At 35.7% G+C, this 27,990-nt stretch overlaps 1 protein-coding gene across 2 annotated transcripts; it reads right to left on the bottom strand.

Annotated features, from left to right (window-relative positions):
- Positions 1-165: 165 nt before the first annotated feature.
- On the bottom strand, positions 166-27,827 carry LOC126719987 (callose synthase 3). 2 transcript variants are annotated; one of them, XM_050422480.1, is made up of 44 exons: positions 27,683-27,827; positions 27,535-27,587; positions 27,182-27,446; positions 20,618-20,718; positions 19,951-20,075; positions 19,760-19,853; positions 19,547-19,657; positions 19,337-19,453; positions 19,084-19,176; positions 18,256-18,347; positions 17,852-17,978; positions 17,151-17,288; positions 16,975-17,051; positions 16,805-16,895; positions 15,893-16,030; positions 15,678-15,795; positions 14,069-14,403; positions 13,841-13,893; positions 13,680-13,740; positions 13,375-13,456; positions 13,242-13,291; positions 13,044-13,130; positions 12,065-12,205; positions 11,875-11,966; positions 11,644-11,728; positions 11,399-11,559; positions 11,125-11,248; positions 10,920-11,032; positions 10,679-10,808; positions 10,435-10,586; positions 9,843-9,952; positions 9,525-9,728; positions 8,601-8,669; positions 8,249-8,438; positions 8,019-8,172; positions 7,132-7,251; positions 6,932-7,050; positions 6,753-6,836; positions 3,544-3,656; positions 3,221-3,450; positions 2,332-3,129; positions 2,197-2,247; positions 1,271-1,456; positions 166-651 (listed from the first exon to the last, which is right to left on the bottom strand). In XM_050422480.1, the coding sequence occupies exons 3-44, from the start codon at positions 27,402-27,404 to the stop codon at positions 400-402; spliced, it is 5,991 nt and encodes a 1,996-aa protein (XP_050278437.1). In that variant the 5' UTR covers positions 27,405-27,446; positions 27,535-27,587; positions 27,683-27,827; the 3' UTR covers positions 166-399. The 2 variants fall into 2 exon arrangements, with proteins under 2 accessions (XP_050278437.1, XP_050278442.1); XM_050422485.1 differs by having other exon boundaries at positions 15,893-16,027.
- Between the last annotated feature and the right edge of the window lie 163 nt (positions 27,828-27,990).

The following is a 27,990-nucleotide window of genomic DNA, read 5'->3' as shown; positions in this document are numbered from 1 at the left end:
TAGACAAGTCTAACATCCCTTTTACAAGGAGTGGGTTCCATGCTTGTCCACCCCAAGTGAGAGGTTACATTTTTTTGCAGGAGGAAACGAAAAAGGTTCCCCATTGTTCAGATCACTTGTAAAATCAGTTGCGTGTTTTCTATCTATCAGAAAAGTCATTCCAAGTTATATAACCCAATTATCATAATTAGTAAAATGCTTTTTGATGGGACACAGAAGAGCTGGCAGAACCTGAGTCAAATAGAATACACAAAAATGCACTAACGCAGCCCTATTAGCACCATAATTAGTTAATTACAACAACAGCTTATAATAGATATAAACAGTAAATAAGTCTGCCTGAGTGTAATAAGAATTGTGGGATTAGCATAAACATAGCCCCTGCTGCAGTCAGTAAAATTACTCCTTGTTGCGTGATGAACGATCCTTTCGCTGGCCACCACCAAGAATACGAGAAATCTGTAGACCTCTGCTGAATGCTTGGTTAAAGAGCATACGAGTTTGGAATTCTGAAACGAAAGGAAACCAGGCCAGGAATGCAACTGGAGTGAACAGTAGCAAACCCATTACAATCTCATAACCACGAGCAAGTGTCCGAACTGAACCCCAAAACCCCGCCCGCTGAACAACAGGCTTGCAGGCTTGCGCAATCTGGTGCAATTAAGGAGAAAAAAACCATGTGATTAAGCATACAAAACAAAGAAACACAAACACGTGATGCAATTATTTTTTTGTTGTTGATAGGTAAATGGCAGAGGGCCAGGTGGGGTTTGAACCCCAGTGCCCAAGCACCATAAAAGGTGTTGGAACCATTGGGATATCCCTTGAACCCCGCACATGATGCAATTCTCACATCATTATCCTTGCAGTGTAGTACAATATGCCCATTTATACTGGACATGAACCTTATAAGGTGGGAGAACAATAAAGCTAAGATGAATCACAACATTAGGTCAAATCACCTTTAAAGATATGATTTTCAAAAAGCAAAAAAGCAAAGTAAATTATTTTAAGCAAATTTTCTTTTATAAATAGCATGACTGCATGAGAGAGAGAGAGGGAGTGAATCACCAAGATTTTAGGCAATCACATCACCCAACCAGAGCAGGTATCTTGTGGGATTAAAAAACACATATTTCAAGTTTGACACTCATGCAAATACCCATATTTCAAGTTTGACACTCATACATACACCCCATATTTCAAGTCCGTTTCAACATACTGCAGTTGGAAAACAAAAGTATAGGAGACAATAGAAATATTAACTTACCAGAATGAGCCCCCAACCAGTTGGCATAAAGGCCAGAATGCAAACAATGATGTCTTGGACTGTCATGTGAGGGAGGGCAATCAGAGTGACCAGAATGGAGACAAAAGTTAGGAAAATCATTCCTTTGATTAGCCGGAACACGAGTTGAAAATTGGCACTGAACCTTCGCCGCCCAACAGAGACAGTCTACCACCACAAAAAAAAAAAAGTAACTCTTCAGCAGTGCCAATTCATAAAAAAATATTGAAACATACAACAGAACTTTTGAAAGGAATAGACTCAGAGAGACATAACAGTATTCTTAAACTGTGATAAGGTGAAAACAAACAGAGCAATGGAAAAAATGCATTGTCTTAAACGAAAGCTGCAGACAGACATTAAAAACAAACCAAAAAAGTCCTCAAATTTGAAACATGCAACAGAACTTTTGAAAGGAATTGACTCATAGAGAGACATAACAGTATTCTTAAACTGCGATAAGGTGAAAACAAACAGAGCAATGGAAAAGATGCTTCATCTTACAAGAAAGCTGCAGACTGACATTAAAAACAAACAAAAAAATGTCCTCTAATTTGCATCAGGCAGTCAGTATTTGAACATTTAATCAGCTTGATTGAGTCAAATATATTAATTTACCAAGGCAAACTTGACCCGTCCTCCCTCTTTCTCCATAAAAAAAGGGACTAGTGTGTGTACAATATATTAACTAGCTCAATTCTCTAACCATTTAAACCAATTTACAGAAGACATAATTGAATTCAAAATTAGTAAACCCCTGAACTGCAGTAACAAAAAAGGCGTAATGCTAGCCCCTGATTAGATTACTTAAAAAGAAGAAAGTGAATTGTTGTATGGAGAAAGAAATTCTTTATGCTGTGCATAATGTAACATGTGACAGGGAAATACATGAAGAAGTTGGTAGTTACCTTCATAACAAACAATATTAGCAAGATCACCAGCCAAGATATTCCATAGACCTGTGACCAAGCGAAAAGATAAGATATGATTTCAGTGTTGAAATTCTACTAAAATTTGATAAAATACTAGGATACAATCCTTACCAGAAAACTTTTAGTGTTTTTTGTAATGTTCAAATGATATACAAGTCCATATTGATATATAAAGAATCGTAAGGATAACAATATTTCAGCCATGACACCACGCTTTCCAGAATGACGAAGATGCTCTTGTTCCTCTTCCCACCATGATTCCCAACTTTTTTCTGGTGGCACACCTATACCTCCTCGGTTGCTTATCCACTTATTCCAATCAGTCCAATCGTCTACAATCTTTTGCCACTCGAAACCAGAAGGGTTGAAAAGAAAGGGAGCAAAAAGCCATGTACCCACCATAAACCACATAGATATAGTGATCAAGACATAGGCAACAGCACTTCTATAAGTATGACCAAAGATTTGGTACACAAGAAGCAAGATCATGAGCTCAATTCCCTTGACAAAGTGACTACGGGAGTACAGTCTATAATTGTCAGCAAACTTGGCATGGAACACCACAAACCCTCGACCTGTGGGCCTATATTTTGCACCCCCATGAAGCAATGTCCTTCCATAGTAGTGGGTCTTTGTCCCAAGAGAGAATGTGAAAAATACAGGGGCCAGTTGCAATTGCATCAATATAAATTCACTTAATGCAGTTCGGAAACCCCTTTCCAACCCTATTTCCATCAACATAGGCAAGGCCATCAAAAATCCAATTTGAACAAAAGATTGGGAAGCAAGAGCCACTTGAAGAGGCTTATTATCTCGAATTGCTGGTTGAGTACTCAGGCCTTCTTCAAGCCCACTCAGGACAAGATAAAGGCGACCATAAAGGAACACATACACAGTGAGCACAGTGATCTGCCAGAAGAAAATAAGATTCAAAGTCTTCAGTTAAATACATAATATTTCAAAAAGCAGAAAAATCGTTAATTGTTCAAATTGAACATACCAGAGTACTGAAGTAGAAACCAATTGTGGTGAAATAACATGATAACATTCGGAAAAAGTCAAAACGGTGTCCAAGCCGGTATATATCTCGACTCAATGTCTGTTCTCCATTGCCATTAGCTACCTTTGCCTCAAACATAGAAATCTGGTTCAGGCCCACATCCCTCCCCTTCCCGACTTGTATGTACTCATGATGGGTAACATTGCCTTCACGAAGAGTAGAATTGAAGCCTGTGTGTGCAGTCATAATATAAGTTGGATAAAGCCAAAATCATGCACATAGACCAACAAAATTAAATGAGAAAGCATTCGATATCAGCATACCAGCAAAAATGTCTTCACTCAAATTAATAACCTTGGAAGCTTTACTGACACCCCCTCTAGTAAGGTGAAAGATCCTATCAAACACATCAGGATGACCATAGTGGAATCGGACCCTAGATGTAGAGAAACAAGAGCAGAAGTTAAGTGCAATAAACATGTATCTGGATACACAAGCACACGCGCATGAAAACACAAGATGGTATAAGTGCCCTTGCAGATCCACATATGGACAATGAAAATGACTGTACATCTCTCTCAACCCCCCAAATTTCTTATTATTATTATTTTTTTTTAGTAAGACTTGCAATAGTTTATTGAAAAAACGGGTGACTCCAAGTAGCTCTATTTCTGAGCATTCACAATATTATGTATCAACCTTTTTGCAAGGGTCGTCAATCCAGTTCCCAGAGAGGTTGGAACAAAAAGTTTCAGGCTGGGTAAAAAAAAAAATGTGCTAAGTTTGAACTTTAAGTAGCAGTAAAACAACCCGTATCACATCTTATAAATTCATTACTCATTGAAGAAACACACATTTCAAGACAAACATTATGGGGAAAAATGAAAGAAAGAAAGAACATACTCATTGTGCCATGCTGACATGGAGTTTATCTGAAAGACTAAACCCTCACACTCAACTGCATTTCTGCAGAAACCATGGTAATTTCCTAGATGCCCTTAAAATTTGCATTTGCACAATACACCAAATTTTCAAAGAACTTCCTCTTTTTCAAAATTTTAGTAAACTGAAGTTAAAATATCAACCTAGAACTACAGCTGTGCAGGACTTGGTTTCTCTCATACTTTGATGAGTTGATCAAGTATATCTAAGAATTGACAACTGGATTTACAAGTAATGACACACCCACTCCCCCTGTGGGGGTGCAGGCAGGCAAAGGAAAAAGGCATTAGACTCCAAATATCATCAAACGATCAGAATTGAGTCGTCACCACAGTTCAAAATTTTGGGACTAAGGCTTAATATTGTTGTAGTTGTAGACGTAAATTAGGGGATTCGAACCCCAAACCTAACAGTCTGTTTGGTTGGGGTGAAATTAGGAACGAAAATGGGGGAAGGAAAGTGATGAGAAGATTGATATTTTTCTCTGTTTGGTATGAAGGAAATTCAGGATAGAAAATGGGGAAGGGTGACGTTCACCGCCAGGGACCACAAATTCTAATCTGTCTGAAATGGTGATAAATGAGAAGTGAAAATATGGGCTGAGAAAAAAATTACTAATTCGCCCTTTGACTGCTCACTTTCATTCTTTTCCTTCGCTTTCTTGGTTACCAAACACAACTCAAAAAATTTCAGGAAAAAAAAAAATTAGAATGGATTTGAGATGCAACCGCAAACAGAGGCTTTGAGATGCAACTGCAAACAGAGGCCATACTGTTGTTCTTAGAATAGTTAGGTCATCCCCTCCCCTCGCCTTCATCTCTGTCAAGCCCCCAGAAGCTTTGAAGGCAAAAGTTGCAGAGGCCACTTTTTGGGTGTGTCAATTTCTGCACCACAGCATTCACCTCTTGAGTGCTGCACTGCTGTACTCTTTTGTCCTTACAGTATATAAGAAGGCAACGTTTTGTGGGCTGTAATTTTTGTGCTGAAAAACTAATTACAAATGGGATAGTACAAACGCAGAGAAAGGTGAATGTAGACCTCTTCCTCATATACACGCTGTATGTATACACTTGGCAGCAAATGGAAAAGCCCCATTCTTCTAAGATTATTTTTATTTTATATTTCCTTCTTTCCTTTTTCATTTATCTTTTATTCTTAGGGTAATTACACTCCCCTCCCTTGAGGTTTGGGGGAATGACACTACACCCCAAACCTGAAGGGAGAAAACACTTGCCTCCCTTAAGGTTTGAAGAAATTAACACTCCCCCTTCTGTTTATATTAATAACAGAATATTCTAAATTTCTATAAGAATCTCTTTACAAAAGTTTTTCCATGGTTAGTAAATACATAATTGATAAATTTAGAATAAAAATGCCAAGTTTATCAAGCACCAAAAAACTTGCAATGGCAAATCTCTCCACAAATCGTTGAAAAAAGAAAGAAAAATATAAGCAAAAGCAATACTTAATATTTTAAAATACACTTTAATTAAATATTCAAAACAATGGATTTTAAATGGAGGGCAGTTTTGGAAACCTAACCTTGAACAAAGAACAAGTTAGTACACAACATTTCTAAACTTCACATTTTTAATTAAAGTGTATTTTGGTCAAATGGATGTCAAGTGTTTTTTTTCCTTCAGGTTTTGGATGGAGTGTCATCCCCCCAAACCTCAAGGGAGGAGAGTGTAATTACCCCTTTATTTTTTTTTTTTGTATTAATTCTTTGTTTTGTTTTCAATTATTTTTGTGACATAACAATATGAATCTTGGAGCTATTCTTTTTGTTTATAAAATTGTAGTTTTTTTTATTATATTTTTTATGTTTCATTATTTTCAATTACACACACACATATTGATAGGTAATAGGACTTTTATTGAAAAAGATTGAACGTCATAATGAACACTCTGAACATGAAACAAATATATATAACTCAAGAACTTAAGCTAACATATTGAAGAAAATCAGAAATAGAAAGACATTGCAAAAAACCCCAAATATGACCCCACTGACTCAAAGTACCTAATATATATATATATATATATATATTCTTTGATAAGTAAAAGAAGGATAAGGACCAACTTTTTATATATGTTGTAGTAAATTCATTTCCTATGTAATACTATATTAGGAGAAATGCTATGTCCACAACACCTTCACAATAAATCCTAGGTTGTTGCTGACACTTACTGATAGGCAAAAAAGTAATTTCAATGGTAGGCTCAAATTAGAACTAGTAACAACCTACAACTTAAGATTTGTTGCGAAACTGGTGTGAAAATGTTGTGTGGACGTAGCAGTTCTCATGTAACAGAGACATAACAGCAAATTCATAAAAACTACTTTTCCCTTTTGTTTTTCTTCAACCAAACAAAGCAAATTTATATTTATTTTCCATCATTCCACTTTTCCATCCACTGTACCGAAGACATATGGGGAAAAACTAAAACTTTTCTATACTCCTAGTTTTCTATCCACCCAACCAAACAGAGCTTAAACCCCACAAGTAGAGGGCAAATGCCACTGGTGGCACCCTGAATTTTTATTTCTATGTCATGTTTGAAGAAATTCGGTGCAATGATGACTTACTTCAGAGGGTTGGCCAATAGTCTCTGCCCAATTGTCACAAAACTGGTTTCTTGATTTGACATGAACCAAGCAAGAGAAGAAACACTGCAACAAAAAGTGATAGAATAGTTAGTGATACATAATATCATATAATTAATTCCAAAGACAAACGGCTCATCTGATAACATCAAGGTACCAACCTTCCAGTAAATATATGTTCCCTAAGCCCAAGAATTGTAGGGTGCCTCACACCATCATGCTTTTTAAGAAATTCTTGAAGCAAATTCCTCATTTTTAATGCTTCCTCCATGTAGTTATCCTAAGAAATAGGCACTTTAACCAACTGATATATGTTAAGAGAGAAGGTAGGATGTTTATTTAGATTTAACAATAAATATACCTGGTTCATATCTATTGTTTGCAAGCCTTCACCACGTGTAAATATAATGGCATGGTTCTGATTTTCTGGCTTTCCCTCACCTAAGATTGCTGGTCCAGGAAGTTTTATTTTATAAATAATCTGCAGGGACATTGAGACAATCAAGTCGAATATATTTTAATTTGGGAGATTGATAAAGACTAAAGAGTGTTTGTGAAGCTGCACTCACACACACACAAATTGACATTAAATTAATAAAAGTGTAAATGAGTTTGAAATTTTTTAGAGAGAGTGAAAAGAAAATGAATTTATAAAAAAGAGTTATCTGCACAAAAGTCAACTGCTTCTCCCAACCACTCACTCAACATTTTATCTCCACACATTTGGCTGTCACAAGGACTACTGCATACACATAAGATGGTTGTTCATTTTTTTTGGTAAGCAACAATAATTCATTCTTCTGGGGAGCAAAAATTTTCACACCATTTACTCCCATCCCTAAAACTGTGCTAGTGAGCAAGTGAGAGAGGGCCACAACCTGCTATGTTATACATATAAATGGATCTACTGGAGTCAACATAGACACCTTTAATGGTGTTGGCTTATTTTCGTAGCTTAGGTCATCTCACTTGTGTAATCAACTACTTCCATTTAAATTGCCAAAAGTAACATCGACAAAGAGGGCAAGGGGATTACTGACCAGGCAAAAGCATTTGCAAAAGTCATATTTATTTTTATGTTTTTTTTATAAGTAATGAAAATGCATTTGCAAAAGTCCTTAACACTTCCAAGTGCACTACGTCAAACTTGAGGCATGCTATTTTATGAGTAAAATAAGTTTTAGATGGCATGCATTATGTGATAAATCCCCAAATCTTTAGTATGCAACAGATCAAATGAGCTTTTACCTGGTCCAAATTCTGCACAGGATCCGAAGAATTAGAATTTGGCAAAGCAGCCTTCACTAGACAAGAATAATAAGCCTTCTCATTGACCTTTTTGAAATTGTCTTTGTTGGGTTCCTCTAGCTCATCAATGTATGCCACACGAAGTGATGGGTAGCTGCCAAATGGAAATATATCCATCAATAGAAAGTTAAGACAATTAGGAGTTCGAAATATAAAGTTGGGACAAATACGTTGTCATGAGCCTCAAGATGTCCTGTGCACGAGGATCACCAGATCGCTTGTGAATTCCATATTGCTGGCATGATACCACATAAGTGAATTTCATATCAGACACAGCTTGGCATTGTGCCCAGAGAGACCTTTCCCCCTTCGAGTGGTCCTCTAAATTTAATTCTACAGCTTTATAGCCTTCCATTAAATCTGAAGATACAACAGTCAAACCAAGAAAAGAAAAGTCACTTAGTATCAAGACATCAATAACTTGAAAGTATATCTTTTCTTGTATAAAAATTTAAAAACAAGTATAAAATATCACAAAATAGAACAATCAATTGTAACATGATCACTAAAATGTATATGTACCTTCATCTTTCGCCATATCAAGGAAGGCCTGAAGCTCCAAAGCTTTCCGGTAGTACATCATACCTCTTACTGGCACATGTAAAAATATTTTTGTCAAAATTCAAAGACAATTTAGAGTGGAAAAGATAAATTTCCCAGCATGGAGCGCATATGTGCAGACACACGAGTGTCAGAAGTACGGTTAAGTGACACAAAAGAGAGTGTTTGCTTGTGCTTTTTGGAGTGAAGTTTTTCTGATATTTGGGATTCAGTGGGTGCTGCCAAAGGCAGTTGATTCTCTTCTCTTTGCATGGAGGAATTGTTTGGGGAAATGTTATTCAAATGTTTGGAATATGGGACCATCTTGTCCAATGTGGTTAATTTGGAGGGAACACAATACCTGTGCATTTGAAGATTTTGAGATACCTGTAGATCTTTTGAAATCTTTGCTAGTTGGGACTTTATTTGAGTGGTCGCATGTTTGAGGTTTTATGCATTGTATTACCATTTCTGATTTCTTACTTCTGTTAGTTCTGCTCTTTGATTTGTTTGTTTTTATTTCAAGTACAATGGGTTCCCCATCGTGAACAGGATGTATTTTTTATTCAATAAAACTTATATTACTTATAAGAAAAAACACACACAAGAGACTGTTAAGTATGATTAAGTTAAATTCACCATTTCCAGTTTAAACTTTTGGAACAATTGGAAATCTGTCATGGTATCAAAGCAAGAGATTCTAAGTTTGCTCCCTGTATCGACTCTACCTCCCATTTAAAATGTTTAAATCCTACATGTTGTGTCCCACTTGATATGGGGGAGTTTGGGCCCACATATGAGAGAGAGTGTTAGAAATATGGTTAAGTGATTGAATTCATTATTTCCTAGCTTAAGCTTTTGGGAAAATTGGTAATTTATAAACACATAGAGAGAGAGAGAGAGTACCTGTTCTTGTCAAAGTTTGGCCTCTAAAAGATGCCCAAAGGCGAAGTTGTTCTTCTAACTCAGCAGATCTTTTAAGTTCTTCTAACTCAGATCTTTTAAGTTCTTCTGACTCATCAGATCTTTTAAGTTCTTCTGGATGCACGACCTTCATCAGATTGTCTTCATTATCCATATTCACCCGCTCAAGAAAGTTGTTCCATTCATCTGTATATTCATATTTGCGTATTAGTATGAACCCTAGACCAATTAGTAGAGACAGAAACAACACAAAAATTTAACATCTCATTGCAAGGCCATTAATAGGAGCATTAAATAAACCTGGAAAAATTTTTTGCAAGTAGAAGAGTATTGAAACACCATCTTCATTTGGCTCTTCCAAATCACGCAAGGAGAAGAGAACTTCCTCAGTGTAGTATGGTGTTAAAACTCTACAGGAAAATTATTAAATCAGAAGCATATATTACAACAAATCAACAACTACTACTTATAATACTATGTTCCAAACTAGTTAATGATATTATATTCCAATTTAGAGATAATGTACTTGTAATTGTTACCAAGGGTAGGGTTTTTTGTATACAATCTGTATACCTATGTCACTATGTTTTTTCATCAATAAGATTTATTTATTTTGGTAAGTTACACACACACTCAGTGGGTCTTGAACCCACAAGCATACCCTCAACTTTTATTATTATAAGACAAGGAGTATTATAAGACAAGGAGTGCAATTGGACCTAGAGCTTATTAGCAATAAAATTATCTGTACCTATTATAGAAGGTAATTAACAGAGAATTGGAAAGTTAAATTGTAAACTGGCAAAGAAAGGCTTTTGAAACATTAAGATTTGTCAACAGGAACAATGCAATACACAAGCAACTATCAAAATTAATCAGGAAAAAAACTTACGAGAAAGAGAGCATATTGCGAACTTTGGGGGCCAAAGGCATATCCATAAACAATGAATTTGAGAAGAATGACATACGCCGTCTCGCCTCTAAGTTGGATGGCACATCCATGGCAGATTCCTTTGTAGTAAGCAGTAAATAAAGCCGTTTGAACTGCAAATAAAATAAGTGAAGAGGTTTATAAGTGTACATATAAGATTTATATGAAACTTTTCATTTATAACATATTGGTAACAATTACACACTTTCTCCTTCCAAGCTTCTGTTTCCTTAATTGGGAAATTGATAGCGCCTTCAGATGCAAATAACTGATATTTAGTTTCAAGGTTGTTCATCCCCTCATGCTCAGGTCCCATGTGGATTGACTCTGTCAAACTATTCAAGAAAAAAAAATTGAGAACTATTCAAGAAAAATTGAAAATGCTGAAGTTACATATTTAAACATAGATGTATTTTAGAGCAGACATTCAAATAAAGATGCAGCACCTGGATATTTGGTCCTGGTCCTGGTCCTCCATCATTATGTCTCTTGTCACAACTTCCAGCATGTCCTGGAAAAGAATCACAACTTGATCCCTGTCTTCCGGCTTATTATCCAACTGCAAAAATCAGGCTGACTTGGTTAGGACTCCCTATCAATCCTAGAGTTATCGACTGAAAAGATCATACCAAACAATATTTCGAATATTACCAAATATTTGATAAGCTTAACAAAGAGGTCATAGAGGGTGGGGAGAGCACTCATTTTGAGCTCGCGTATTATCGTACCATCTTCTATATGGGGATCAACCTCAGAAAATATCTTATCTATGATCCTGAAAAGACCCAATCAAGAGAAACACCAAGAATATGTTAGGATACTGTATCTGCAGTCACCCTACCAAATCTGTCAAAGGATAGTAGAGGAAACCGAACTCCTTGCTCATCAGTATTCTTTCTTCTAGTTACATTGCAGAGAAACTTACCTATTCTCGCGTTGCCCTTGAACCAACAACTTGATAATGTTCTTAAATGACGCATAGGACTCACGAACAGCACAAGACATGTAATTGTCATTTTCAATTCTCTTCTTTAGCTCCCAATCCTTACCATTGCTGTCCTTAGCCATATCTAATGCTATGGGGATCTAGAGAGCAGACACAGAGAGAGATTCATAAACATATCAACATGAATATTTCAAAATTTTCAATGGAAAGGTGGTGAAACAAACCTTGCTAGCAAGTAAAAATGGAGGCCATTGTATAAGGTCCAGATCACGGTCAGCCCAATAAGGAACCAGCAAAAGATCCATTTCCCTGAAAATTAGAACAAGGTCAGTACACTACTGCAAACAGAATTAAAGTAAGAGCAGACATCCAAGACAAAGAAAATACTGTCAAAGAAACCAATAGGCTTGAGAAGAACAAGATAAAGAATAACTACAGAAAAACACTCCAGATACCTATTACTTATAAGATCTTCCTCCCTAAAACTAGTGATTATCTTGTTCCACAACTGAGCAAATCTTGCTGCCTCTTTCCCTTTGTTAGATATCTGTAGTAGTAGCCTGATAAGCAAAACTCAAGGGAAGGGCAATATTTTTAAGTTACAAGAGGTACAAAAATTGTGAGATGAAATTATAAATAGTTCACCGAAACAAAATTGCGAGACAAAGACAAAACGGCTTTCAGTCCTTTCTTCTTTGGCTCAGTCTTTTCCTCTGGAATCAAAATGGCATTGAAAGCAGCAGGCAGTGATTGAAAACGAGATCGAAGCATTCCTAGTGTCCGAATCTGGCAGCAAAAGTATCCGTCAAAGTAAACAACAGATCACTCAGATACTGAACAAATGTGATAGTTCTTCTTATGTCAATCTAAAAGGATTTTGTATTCAAAGCCAAAGAAATGAAAATAATAGATTTCAATTTTTTTTTTCTAGTAAAAAATTTAATTCAAAATAAAATTAAACAAGAAAAAATATGAACAAAATTACTATCAAACGCACAACAAACAATAACAAAACAAAAGCAAACAACCAAAACTACTTACAAGCACGATAATGTGATTTAAGAGAGATTTTTGCAACAAGAACTAAGAAATCCAATCACAGGTCATATTTCTAACACCACCAAAAGTATTGAAATTTTTTCTACATGATTAGGGAGAGGGTCAAGAGTTGATGCATGATAAGTGATACTTTTAATGAATAAGTCCCTGCTCTTCCATGTTGGGAATATCATGACACGTTTGGAAAGCAGAAATGTCAGTCTACAAGAACATGCAACTAGCATCTTCCAATTAATGCAAACTCTAAGATGAAGCAAACTTATAGAACTTCAAATATGATTTTTTAGGAAATATAAATAGTTCAAATGTTAATTTCATGACAAGGAATAAAATTACAGAGTAGGTTAAGGTTTTAAAAATATTTCTTCATTTCCAGGTGGAACAGATTAGTGAAATTTTATGAAAAGAGAATCCTTCTTCTTTCACAACTACCACATCATCAGAATGAAAGCTTTGTATTTTTGGCATCAAGCCTATTTCAAGCTTGATGACCATGCCCAGCACAAAGATTAAGACCAAAAAGTTTATAGAATTATTTTTTAGAGTTAGGAAATGATCCACTAACCTCTCCAAGGCGACGAAACGCACCATAAATACCTCCAAATAATGTAGAGAATATCGCATACCAAATCTGGGTATCCATAAAATAGACCTAGAAAATATAGGTGCCCCAGAAGTTACATTAGGCTGTGACAAACAACAAACCTATATATATATAGAGAGAGAGAGAGAGTGAGTGGAAAACAAATGACAGAACCCATACAAGAATAATTGGAGCCCAGAGTGCAATCACAACTCCAATATTGTTCTTTGCTGCAAAGCAAATGAGCACATCACAAACTATTTTTTTTATGAAACAGATATTTAACTACAAGCCACATATCCATGTGTATTACCACGGGGAAAAAACTCATGCCACTGAAAATTTGTTATTCGAACCTCCATAATAGCTTTTGTTGGAGCCACTAGAGGCTTTATCTGTAACAAAACATGGACCATGAGAACATGAATAGTGACTAAATCATTGCCTATTAACAAACAAAAAGAAGGCTTTACACAAATTACAGCTTTGTCACATCCCCAATCTATTGTTCTGGTCTTTGCATTAAGTTTGTTCATGCCATTATTTTTTTGTAGTTTATATTAATTTACTCAGTATTGGCACATAAAAGCAACTAGAGTTTCCACATGTAAAAAGTACCTCTATATAGTAACTAAATGCCAACTTAGTCACTATAAGAAGAACCCAAAACATTGTGTACCTGCAAGTTTTAAAAAAGATATATCAGATATCAGATATAGTGAATCACTAAAACATTTAAAGTAACAATTCCACCCATCCAATGAACACTTATTTCTTACTTGAAAAGAGAAAATGTGCTCTCATGCATTCCCCTCCCAACATAGAGCCGAGGCTGCAAACATACAAGGCATACATACAAATGAACCATCATATATACAAGCAGACAAACAAAAAGTCAGAACTACTTTTGTTTCAGTTTGTACACCTCCAAAAAAGGGCTTGATCATACCAAATAATAATAATAATAATAAATAGAAGAAGAAGAAGGAAAGGGCAATGCTGCACACCTGTGACCACCACATCATGAGCATCACAATCTTATAGTTTGACCTCTCAAGGAACCGACGAATGAAGGGGAAGAGAAACAATATTGCAGCCAGCATATTCGGTGACAGATACATAATGACAGCCAAAATAAACAACGAGGGTGAACTTGAATTATTTCCGAACCAACTTTTGATAGTTTGAGCAAATCCAGGAGGATTCTCCCAAGTGTAAGCATATGTAACTGGCAGAACTATCACCCAGGCAGCAGCTGAAACCACTTTGAAGATGTATCTTAGTTTAACATGGAATGACATACTCCGCTGAGCTTTCCAACCAAGAATTACATCAAGGACAGCTGCACAAGCCAAAAGTGAAATGATGAAGCAACAGTTACAACTTGGTACAAGGAACAGGAGCATTTCTGAAAGTAATAATATTCTGGCCACATGCTGCAGAAATTAGATTTCTTTCAACATCTTAAAACATAAAAAATTTAGCCAACAACTCAATATCCATGAGTAAAAGATTCTAATTGCATATTTTATAATAGCTTAATAGACATCCTCCAGCCACAGTTACCGAACTGGATGTATGACAGCAGTTGAACCTTCCATCCTGACTTGCAATGTAGAATGTATACTCTGGACATTCCCAACAAAAGTAACTAAACACGAGGATAGTTTCTCTGTCTATCCCTGATTAAAGAGAACAAAATCCAAAAGTATTCTTCACTAGTTGGAAATCACATTCTGTGAACAAATAGTTGAATCCCTAAACTTTGAGCTAGAGCTCACTGGCCTTGCTTATCTTAGGGATAAGTCTCTACTCATTTTGTCTCAGGCAAAGCTTTAGCTTGATTGTCTTAGTTTTTTTTTTTTTTGATAAGTAAAAAGATTATATAAATCACAAAAAAGAATCACCCAAGTATACAGGTGCACAGGAACCCCCTTTGTTGGCCAGTGCCGCACCCTGTCTCAAATTGGTTCAGTGATTTACCAACTACAAGATAGAATTGAATGGACTCAATATTCTTACAATTCCAAATGAGCCACCAAAAAACCAGATCCAAATATGTGTAGTTTGGTTTGTACTACTTTCTGATTGAGAGCTCAAAATATTTACTAGCAAAAGAAATCTGCTGATTACTTGACTGTTAATCCTTCAACTTTTTACTTGCAAACAGATATTGAGTATTGGAAAATGTTAAAGCCACAAACTATTTTACAAACTACTGATGTGGTAAATGATTATTAGTAAGTAAAAAGTAATGTTAGTGGTGGGCCCAGATGAGAACCGGTAAGAATTTGTCACATCAATAATGTTGTAAAATAGTTCATGGCTATAGCAACTCTTAAGTATTTAACTTCATACCTCTTGACCAGCCCCTTTATAGCTTAATGATTGAAAATTACAACCAACAGGCATACCATAAGTCACCATAAATCATATTAATGGTCAATAGCTATCACGGGCAAAAATGAATGTACTTTGATAGAAAGAGGATGAAAAACAGAAGATGTTGAAGTTTTACATAATTTTGTATTTAATTGAAGTTTTACATAATTTTGTATTTGAATGCTTTGACCATGTAAATCTAGCTTAAACTGTTTGGAACTGGGAGTTACCCACCTTGCCCTAGCTTCAAAATTGCGGCAGTTATAAAGACACTCAATACTTTCTTGAATACATCAGAACCAAAGATTGCAGTTGGTTCCCCCGTGCCATTCCAAGCAACAATGATCATAGCCTGATAAAAATGGGCCAACTTCAACACTATTTCATATAATTAAAGATATAAAAGAATAATTTGACAGATAAAAGTACTGAGATGCAAAAATTGGTACCTGTAAGCATAGAATGAAAAAGCTCCACATACGGTCGAAGCTTCTGAAAATATGCCAAAATGACCTTATCTCAACAAAATTAACTTTTCCCACCCATCTATCTCTACTAGCTTGCTTGCTTTCCTGGTTTACGCTCTGCTGAGGAAGTAAATATCATTCTAGTCAAACAGCAGTATGCAGTGTATAGAAGACAAATATTTACTTTCTCATAGATAAGACAATCAGGAGCTATGATCACAAATATACTCGGTGCAGAAAATTCCCACATTTACGGGCTTTGCAAGAGGTGATTGATAGGCAGCCTTACCTCTAAATATTTTTGGAGAGGTCAGACTCAAACCTATGCTGTATTGCTTTTGGTGGAAGGCACTTGCCATCCCACAAAGGCCCAAAATCGCTCTATAAAAATTCTACACTCACAGAGGTTGGCATTTATGCAAAAGAAATCGATATTATCCCATAAATCATCATTATTACTTATCAAAAAATAATGAATGTGATACACATTGCATAAACACTAGCTTGTATGATTCAAAAAGATTTAAGTGTTGGTTTTTGTAATTTTATTTTTAAAATCGTACCAGCCAGAGGAATATTGAAAATTAGAAAACGTAGGCTTTTTTTTTTCCTTTTCACTGAGGGGCGGGGGAAGATAACAACTGTCTGCTAATAATCAATATTGGGATATCCAAACAAGCTCCAAGTTGCAAAAATTCTCCCAGATAAATTTAGTAATTTTACATTATATCAACTAGATATATAGAAATAAGACCATACCCAATAAACATATTTTATTTTATTTTATTTCTCTTGGAATGGTCAGAGCCTTGGAAGACAACAATAGCCAAACTTTAAAAAAAGAATGGAAAAAAAAAAGTAAAAGAAGAAAAGAAAATAAATATCACTGCTTACCCCATTGTTCTGGCGAATCTCTTCTGTGGACAAACAAAAAAAATCAGCATCTGCACGCATCGGCCAGCCCAACCGGAAACAATCAACAGACCTATGGTTATATAAGACAGTTAGTCATGATATAATATAGGTAACAAAGAAATAAATCGTAACAAGTAAATAGAAATTACCAGAAGTATTCATTTACGTCATCGTAGTTCCTCCATTGTGAATGTTTTGATCTCCCCTTTTTACTTGTTTCAGCTTCCTGTAAAGCAAAGAAATCACAAAAGATGACGAGATATAACCAAAATGAAAAACACTCAAATTTATTGGACTCCCAGAAGGGAAACAAGTCTCACTACACCTTAGCAATCACTTTATATATTGGAGTTACAACTTTTGTCAGAAACGCCTCTTTTTCACCTCCGTAGGCTGGCTTTACATTCTCTCCTGTCATGGGACTGACATTCCCAGCTAGCATACCATACAATTCAAAAGCCATCTAAAAATAGCAAAACAAATAAGTACCAATTAGATCATTAAGGCAGATTATGTCCATGAAAGCATAGAGTTGGTTTTGTCTAACTAATTGTAAGAGGCCAAAATCATCGAAACTAAATCATAGCTACACATATGTTTCACATTATTGTATTTTTGTTCAATAAAAGAAAAGGAACAACACAACAAAAAGCTGCAGTAAGTGGCTAAAAGTTTCCATGTTACAACTCATAAATGATGAAAAGATGCCAATTTAGAACAAAAGTTTTACTGTCTTAACACAATAAGCACTACACAACTCATCGGCACAGAGTTAACTGATAAAGCTCAATCTTTAAATTTCAACAAGCTGCTTGGGGACGGGATTTTTTTTTATGATTAAGCTTTATTAATAAGGAGAATTCCTTCATGTTCACAATGATGAACACAGAGACAAACAAATCAAAATGTTAAAACTTCATGGGGATGGAATTGGTGGGTGTGTGTGTTTTTTTTGTTGGGAGGGGGGGGGGGGGGGGGGGGGGCGCACAATAGTAGGTAGTCAAGAATTAACCATCTGAAACATACATGATGATAAATATAGCAAAGGCATTCTGGCATGAATCTTAAATTTGCAGCTTCCCCCCATATTAGCAGATAGAGACCCATGTACAGTAGTTTACGCTGTTGCACTTCTTGCTGTATTGTTGGTAACCTGCAATTTTAGAACATTTAAAGCAATAAATATGATAAAAATTGAAACTGAAGCTTATTACTTTACTTGAATCCTGCCCAACCAAAAAAGAGTATAAAATACTACACAAGCTGCAGAACAAGCACTTCTTGAGATACAAACTAGCATATAAGGTACAAACATGTATATGAATTTAGAACATAAGCCGCCACGTTTTTTCTTTTTCTGGATAAGTCTCATCCATCAGTAAGTGAACAGCTACTATCGTAGACGATGATATCAATATGAGAAGGCTTACCAAAGGCTACTTTTGCGACCCAAGTACTTGCACCATTTTTTGTAGTTCTTGAAAAGTTTCTTCATTACTTCTGTCAATGCACGCTCATCCAACTAAATAAAAAATATGCACAAGTATGTTATGAGCAAATAAAAGAGGAACTTCTAAATCTAGAATATTATTTTTATACTTTTCACCTGTGCAGACTGAAGATACTGTTCCTATTTTTAACAACTTGGTGTCAGCATATTTCAAGAATAGAATCGTATATATAAGTTTCCTAATAATAATAAGTCATCATTCTCAGGAAAATGTAAAAGTACTTCTGCAAGGTGCATAACTTTTTTTTTAATAGCTACTGTCTGTACAAAACAGGAAGAGAGAGGTGGGGGGCAAATGTAGTGGCATCGTAAATGCTGGAACACCTAAAGGATTGGTGCAGTGTCCTGAGCCTGGTGTCAATAAGCTGTAGCAAAGAAGCTCATTGGTAATGCTTGTAATCGGTCCTGGAAAACCTAAATGATTGGTGCAGCATCCCCAACTTGGTACCATCAATGCTGAAAGTAGGAGTGGTGGAGGCTGTGGTAAAGAAGGTTATTGGTAATATTCACAAGGGGCTGCTTTGGTGCAATGATAATGGACATGGTGCAGGTGGAATTGCTCCTATGTAAACATAACCAAAAGTGAACAAGTCCACCCAAAAGTACAATCCAGTAACTTCGCATTAAATGTTGAGTAGTACAAATCATTGTTCTGTAGCGGATAGAAAATAAGAAACAGAAGTAGGTGAAAGCAAATTAAGAAACAAAACTGTATCCACTGAGACTAAATCTTTGATTGAGAACAAACCTTGGGTTGTTGATCAGGCTTTGGAAACTGTCGTATGTGCACATTTGCAAGCAATAAGACCAGGTGCTCCCTTTGATTTGAAACATTATGCTTCTGCATATTTATTAACATAATCCATGAACATGAAAATATGGGTTAAGATTATAAATACAGTTGGCATTTAATCATTTAAAGAAGCTTATTTCTAAAATATATCATGACCAACCCAACTGCGCTGGAAAAATAATGATACAGTTCCAGTTACTTCTATCACCTGAAACCCAAACATTTGCTGAAGCCAATCCAGAATGTCTTCGTCTTTCTTCTTCTGGTAGTCCTTCGGCCAAGGTAGGCCTCTAGTGTTACGTAGAGCCAAAACAGCAGCTTGGATCTGCAAATCAAGATGATGAAAGCAATATTTCATAGTACAGAAAAAATTCATTGTACTGAAGGATACCAAAAAGTATGAAAATTGCAAAAGTACCTCAGGATATCTCATAATTGCCTGATTTGCACTATCAGGATCAAGAGGGAGAATATTGTAAGGAACATAATACTCTGTCTTTTCAGCAACTTTATCTTGAACGTCCAAAATCTTATCAAATGTCAATCATAATAATATCAGGCATATGTGCAACATCCACCATAAAACAACAGCTTTATATATCACAGTTCAAGAAGTGTAACATAGTTTTACCTCACGATCAAGTTCCATAGATTGTGTCGTATTCACAGCCTTCAAAACTTCAAAGAGAACATTAGCAGTTTGGTATGCCTTTGTAAGCTGTGCACTGGATAAAAACAGAAAGTTGGCAATCAAGGACAGTGTTGACAGAAGCAATTTCCAAGCATATCACCTAAAGATCGAATATCTTCCATAGAACTCACCGATCAGCTTTATCAGCAGCATTTTGCAAAGCCTGGATGTATTTTTTATAGTAATGCTGATAAAAACTCTGCATTTCACGTGCATCACTTTTTTTTACCCTTCCCATTAACGTTGGATCATTCTCCTGAAAGAGTTAGAAAACGATTAAGAAATAGACAAAGCTTACATGGTTTAAGCTAACCAGAAACCCCCCCCCCCCCCACACACACAACAAAATAGATAAAAGCAGCCATAAATCTTACTGAAGGCTGTTATAGAATCCAACAAAAGAATCAAATAGCAAGGTCTATCTGAGCCTACTATAAGCTAATTCTGGTACAGTTGTATTGCCTTCTAGTCATAAATGTGTTGTCACCGTTTCGGATCAAAATGAAAAGCCACTTCACAACCCACACCCCCCCCCCTTCTCCGTAGGAAACCCTCAAACAGGTTATCATATATATATATATATATATATAGTTTCTTTAATTACGATAGCTGCAAAGCATTCAGAAGGTCTAGATAAAAGCTTGTACTTGATTTAAATCTCTAACATATTTTTAAAAGGGCACCAAAATCCATACAAGCATTACTGTCTTACTTCTACAAATGAGTGCTTAATTCTCATTCTATGCACCCCAAAAACAAATCTTGGCATGCATTTGATAAGAACATAATAATGCTTACCCTTTCAAGACGTTGAAGGAGAGCAGTTTTAAATTGGCGAACACCACGTCCGCTAGAAGTGGGATCCAACCTATGAGCTTTCTCAAAGGCATAAAATCGGCCTACATCAAAGCCATAACAGATGAGCTAAATGTCAGGCTCCTGGAATGCATAATGAAAATTGAAAAAGAAATATGGCTCAAGAAAGTAAAAATAATAATGATGATGATGATGACAACTACATCTCAAACAAGATTAGCAAACATGTCAAAAACAATAATGATGAAAAAATAATAACAGCAACAATAATTATTATTTTTAAATAAATAATACTTTGATTGAGAAAATATGCACTTATTATAATGATTACTACTATTTTGATAACTAATACAGGTACATAAATAAAACATTTATGCACATAGGGTGCGCATACACAAAATTATTCTAGAGAATAGTTCAAAGAATTTATCATTTAAGATAAGAGAATCTATAAAATCTACAAGCGAATGCATTACCATTATTTCCCATGCAACAAGACCACTCAAACAAAGATCCCCCACAAACAAATATTTCATCTCTAACTGAATTCTTCATCACGTAACTAAAAGTGCAATTATTCCTCTCACTCCAAAGTGTCCACATTAAACATAAGGGGCAATATCCACACAAGATAATTACCATGATTTCCAAACTAGATTTTCGAAGAACAACTCTGCCATGGTCTTTGGCATCACCTAATGGACCTCAAAAATAGTCTAAAATCAAGAACAGAACTCCCTAGCTACATTAGGATGCCCAAAATAAAGGTGAACTACATTCTCACCATTAAACATACACGCACAACACCAGTCCACCAATGCAAATTTGAAATTAAACTAGCATCCATTGTTCAAATTTTGAAATTTCCAATTCCCGAGTAAAATAGAATTATAAAAAATAAAAATTTAAAAACTTAAAATAAAATTTTTTTATTACATTTTGATTTTAAAATAATTTTGGCGAAAAGCACATTTTAGTCCCTACATTTTATTTTTACCGCTTTTAGTCCCTATCCTAAAAAACGCTTCCCGTTTTGGTCCCTGCTGTTACTCATTTAACAGAAATATCCTACGTGGCAAACGGTCCAATAGTAAATGCTGACGTATCTATTAAAATAATATTAAAAAAAATATTTGCATTTTTAAAAATGCCACGTTAGCAATTTAATTTTTTAAAAAAGCCACATCAGATAAAAATAATATAAAAATTCTAACCTAATTATTTATAAAAAAAAAGAAAAGAAATTAATTAAATTAACTTTTTTTCCTTTTTTTTGGAAGAACATGAAGAACTCAGAACTATGTGTTCTTCATTTTTGGAAGAACATCATCATGTTCTTTGTGTTCTTCCCCAAAAGATTGACTCATATTCTTAGCAAATTAATCCTTATTTTCTTCCCTTTTCTTTGTCTTCCTTTTCTTTTTTTCATGTATCTACTTGGCATCCAAACCCAAAAAATTCTCATTCACAAACCCAAAAAATTTTCACACACTCAAAAAAAAACCTTCGAACCCCAACACTACCTTATCAAACCGGTTCCCCTCACTTCTAAATCTCAAACCTTCCTCTCTCTTCCAAAACTCTCACAACTCTTTCAAACTCCATGGCCGGCCTCCTCTACTCATCGCCACTACCGCCACCACCACAACTAGCGGTGGTTCTCTTCTTTTCTTTCTCTAAACGACCTACACTCTGTCTCACGATTCTCTCAAACTCAGACCCAAATAGCTCAAACTCTCTCTAACTCACAGATCGTAGTCTCTCTATCCCAAATCTGTAAGTCTCTCTCTTTCATCTCTCCATCTCTCAGCTCAGTGGTGTAGATCGTGGTGGAAATATGTATTCCGATGGTGGGTTTGTGGGTTGACTTTTGTTGATCTGGGTTTGTGGTGTATGTTGTATTCGGATGTTGATTTTTGGGTTTGTGGTGTATGTTGTATTCCGATGTTGATTTTCTGGGTTTGTGGTGTATGTTGATTTATGGGTTTGTGGTGTATGTTGTCTGAATCCAAATCGACTACTCATTTGGAGAAGATTTCGAATCCAGAGTGGAATCAGGTGTACGCTTTCTCTAAAGATCTTATTCAGGCTTCGCTGGGTTTGGTTGTGCATGGAGGCCAAAAATCTGGGTTTGAGTTTTGTGTTTGGTTTCAAAGCATAAGAAAATCTTGTTTAATGTTTGTGTTTTGTAAATTTTTATGCGCATATCTTTTTATTTTGTAAATTTGAGTGATTTTAAGGTTTTGGTTGCTAAGAAAATGCAAGAAAAGAAAAGTAAATTTTTAATTTTTAATTTTTTGGGCAAGCTTCGTTGGGGAAGAAAAATGAAGAACACATAGTTTGAGTTCTTCATGTTCTTCCAAAAAAAAGGAAAAAAAATTAATTTAACTAATTTCTTTTCTTTTTTAAAAAAATAATTAGGTTAGAAATTTTTATATTATTTTTATCTGATGTGGCTTTTTTTTTAAATTAAATTGCTGATGTGGCATTTTTAAAAATGCAAATATTTTTTTTAATATTATTTTAATAGACACATTAGCATTTACTGTTGGACCGTTTGCCACGTAGGATATCTCTGTTAAATGAGTAACAGTAGAGACCAAAACGGGAAGCATTTTTCAGGATAGGGACAAAAAGCAGTAAAAATAAAATGTAGGGAATAAAATGGGAATCACCTGAAAATGTAGGGACTAAAATGTGCTTTTTGCCAATAATTTTTTATTAGAATGATATCACATGCACTTCAAGTGATGGATGCAAATCTATCAAAGGGACCAATTTGGTCATTTATCTAAGTTTTTAGGGATTAAAGATTTCAAATTAGAATAACAAAGGGTTAGTTTGATTTTGGCCCAACGTTCAAGGGGATATTATAGCATTTTACCCAAATTTTATCCCACACAAATGTCCACACAAAAAATTTTACTTCCCAGGAGCTTTATTTAACCAGTTAAAATAGAGAAGGAAAAAAAAAAACACACACACACACAAATGATGTAGAAAGAAAAATCTAGAGAGAGCAAAAGTGAAAGTAAGAAAATTAATGTGGTTCAACCTAATGGCCAAGGTCCGCAGTGGAAAGCCTAAGCCATTACATCTTTACTATATTGAATTTTCTATTACAATATAGATACACACACGTTAGACTTAATATGATAACCCTAAAACCACAATAGCCCACAGCAATGGTATTCTACCAAACCATGGTCTACTTATTTATGTGAATGTATATATTCTAACACCTCCCCAAACACAAGGCAAAGGCTTGATAAAAACTTGAATTTGGAAGGATAGTATTCAATGCCCATCAAATGATCTAGGTATAAGAAAGAAATGCCTAAAAAATCATTGTTGAAGAGGAGGAAGTCTGTGAAGCACATGATGCACAGAGAGACTACATAGCCAAGGTTGTGCAAAAACGATCTCAAAGAGCATTGGTATGCTGCTTAGGCAAAGAAAAACACTGAGAAGATGCATGAATGCAAAGACTCGATATGACAACGGAATGAGCTCTATCACAAGAGCACAAGTAGGCATGTCTCGAACACGTAAATTGTAGGGAACAAGGACCTATAGTAGGTAAGGCGCACTAGCTTGTGAGGACTCTAAGCAAAGATAAGATACATGGATGGTGTATTTAAAAAAAGAATCAGTGCATGAAGCTACAAGGAATTGCAGGATTGAGACTGAGAAGGTGATCAAGGGCATGTGCAACACTGAAATAACAATTCCGGGAGGATAATATACATATGTAACTAGCCTAGGCATCGATGAAATCCCTATGGATCAAGATCTTGGTTGTAGGCTCTAAAGTTGACAGAGACTACAGAGGCTAATGAGGAACGGAAATTGAAATTCTAATACCAAGTTGATATAGAAAGAAGATAAACTAATGTGGTGAGAGAAAGCTAGAGAGCATAAGAAAACAAACTAACGCGGCTTCACCTGAAAGTCAACAACAAGCTAAAGGAAGCGTAAGCCAGCTAAATCTTTGCTTTATCAGATGTTCTATTACAAGGAACCCAATATTGGGTATATATATTAAGCCTAGTATGACAACCCTAAAACCTTTAAACCACAGTAGCCCATGGTATTCTCCAAAATTATGGTCTACTTATTTATGGGCATATCCTAATATATTCTAACAAAATTAAACATTCTTCCAAGGAAAACACACTCCAATAGAGCCTCTTGGAACCTCATAACAAGAACAAACAAGGTAGTCAAAGGTGATCTTAGGGCGCAAAGGCCTTGTATCACCTAAGATGTAAGGCAACAAAAAGGTGCTAGCCCAATTAAAGTAAGGTGTCAAATTCATATATATATATATATATATATATATAATGTATTGAACTATTATAATAAAGTGTTTTTGACATGTTTTTTATAAAGAAATTAGGTCTATTAACTGATTTTAAAATAGGCTTAAAACAAATAAGGCTCTATTAATTATTCTAACAATAGGTTTCATAACAATCTTATTATTAATTAATTAATCTAACAATAGGTTTTAAACAAGCTCCTATAAATTAATTAATTTAACAATAGGTTTTATAACAAACTTCTGTAAATTAATAATTTAACAATTCATTTACAACAAGCTTAACAAAATACACACTGAGTGGCTCGCCTTAGTGTATTTTTCATGTTTTTAGGCAGTCACCTTAGAGCCTTAGAGGCACCTTAGTGGCGCCTTGCCTCGCCTTGCCTGGGCGCCTAGGTGAGCACTCGACTCACCTTTGACTACCATAGAACAAACTTCCAATTGACCATTGTTGGTCAACCTACAACTCAAACAATTTGGACCCTCTACCCTTGGAATACAAAGTATCAACTAATTATTCCATTGATTTCAATTCCTAATCACTTAAAGCCCATGCGAAGCAAATATTCCAAGATCGTGTCCCCATCATTCAACGTCTCCACATTGGAACAAATAGAAGCATCTTTGTTTACTGCGATTGAGAAAAATCCAGGAAATGCAACTTTTATAGGTTGATTCCCACACCCAATGTATGCCAAAACCTCACCACAAAATGAATGCAGCTAACAAGCCCCTCACTGTCTCCCACCCCACCCAAATGCTTCATTAAATATTACAGCCATATATCTTTTTTTATAAGTAATAATATTTTATTAGAATAGAAAATTATTTCATGTTCACAATGTTGAACACAAACTATTTAAAAAAAAAAATCATACCAAAATAAATTAAATAAAAGGCGAGTCTTGGAACTCAAAAAATGGAATACAATGTGTAAAACCCCAAGGGCAAGACCAATCAAAACAAGGTACGAATCAACAAGGAGTTGAGCTGATCAAGAGATCTCTCGATCCTCAAAAATACAGCTATTCCATCCTTTTCACACTATCAACATCAAACATAACAGAGTAAAATTCCAAACTTCTGAATGGTACTCCCAAACCAATTCCTCCATCCAAATAATAGGTCTTCTACAACCAATGGCACCACCCATAGCCATATGATCTTACAATCCTCTTTGACTATTGACTTCAATCTTCCCTGTATTTCAACCAACGGCCCATTTCCAAAGATGATCTCCTTCCATGCCATACATCCATTAATCCATAGCCTTTTACCCAACAGAACTAAATTAAAAGTGGCCATTTTCCAAAACCCCAAGCCCCCATTTATAATTATAGACTAATGACTTGTCACTGCCAAAAAGTGGAAATTATTTGCTTTTGTGTGATAAATTTCTAGAAACATCAACTTAGTGGAGAAGTCATTCATGTTATTAGAGACACCCATCTACAGAGATTTTTTAATTTCAAATCTAGATGTCTTCTCCCTCATTTGTAGGGCCTAACTTTTAGCTTGTTAACAATCACTTTGGAATTTGGTAGCTATACAAACTCCATCCAAGTTCATTGTAACCGCGTCTATATATTCAGATCAATGTACCAATCTCTACACAGAGAAAACAATTCAACACGTGTTCAACCAATACACCTTAATTCATCAACAACATGTTAAAGTTTCACAAATTAAAAAAAGCAATGGCATATTCGATTAGATAGCATAACAAAATATTGGGGAAAACAAGCATCTTCAATTTGACACCAAAATTTCTCCAATATAACAACAAACTCTGAAGATGAGTTAGTAATCGGTAGGCCTTTCCTTTAAACGCATTTTCACATTTAGAGAAAAACCCTCACTAGTTGAACTTTAAATTGTTTCACATCTATTGTACTTATGGCTTAAGATAGTGCACAATTTAGATACACACACACACACACACACATAAATTTAGATGCACAGAAAACTCAAACTTTTAAGTTTTAACTCAACCACACTTGTCAATTTATTAGGAAGAAAGTATTATTTACTATATTGTCTACTTTGAATAAGATAGTATGGTATAGCCACTAATGGCTTAAGCTCTAGCTCAAATTCATTACACAATACAACATGCAGAGCAAGTACCACAAGGTTCACAACCACTCAACACAGAATATTATACTGTGAACAAAGACCGTAGCTTTTTTACTATTCTAAGAGCAATGGAGCTTGTAACTTACAGAGATAAGCAACTCTAGGGTTGCTCTTTTCGACTTCATTGGCAACACGAAGAATCGGAGCGATTTCTTGAAGCGAAGACGGCACAACCTCACTGTCGAAGATCGTTTCCCCAAGGTTTCCGGCAGTCTGCGTCCGCATAATCCTCCTCTGCTGCGGCTGCGAAGGTTGATCGGAGCCTCCTCCGGCTCTCGCCGAAGTCGACGCCGACGACGACGACGCCATGTTCTCTGGCCAAATCCGACCAGACTCTCAGAATCCAAACACCTTTTACACAAAAGCACAAATCTAAAACAGTGAAGCTTCAATCAAAGCAAACAAAAACAGTGCGAAGAGAAACTGCTTCTCTGCTTACCAGATGGTTGAGAGAGAAAGAGAGAGCGATGGCTAAGCTTCCGAATCTGACATCTGCAACAGCACAAAGAGAATCGGCGAAAAGGTGATGAAGCTGAGAAAGCCAAACAACAATGTAGAAAAAAATGCTTGAAGAAAGAAGAGCTTACAGATGAGTGGTTGAAGAAGAAACCCTAGAGAGAGAGAGAGAGAGCGCTGCAAGTTTAAGCAACTTAGTGAGGAAGGAAAAGCTTAATAAGCAGCAGAGAGAGTGAGATAGAAGGCTTTTGGGAAAGTCTTACTATTATTGTTGGTATTTTGAGTGTAGCGTGAAACTAGTGTGAGTGAGGTAGAGAGAATGAGATACTGTTGTTCAATTTTAGTGGGGTCTCTTCTGCGTGTGTGCTGGAGTGGCGCCGTATATAAAAGAGGCTGAATGTTCTTGGAAATCACAAGACTGCCACGGGACTCTGTAACT

Source organism: Quercus robur, chromosome 1 (genome assembly GCF_932294415.1).
Source record: "Quercus robur chromosome 1, dhQueRobu3.1, whole genome shotgun sequence".
NCBI classification, from domain to species: Eukaryota; Viridiplantae; Streptophyta; class Magnoliopsida; order Fagales; family Fagaceae; genus Quercus; species Quercus robur.
Note: the sequence above shows the minus strand (reverse complement) of the source record. Positions and strands in the feature narration are given on the sequence as shown.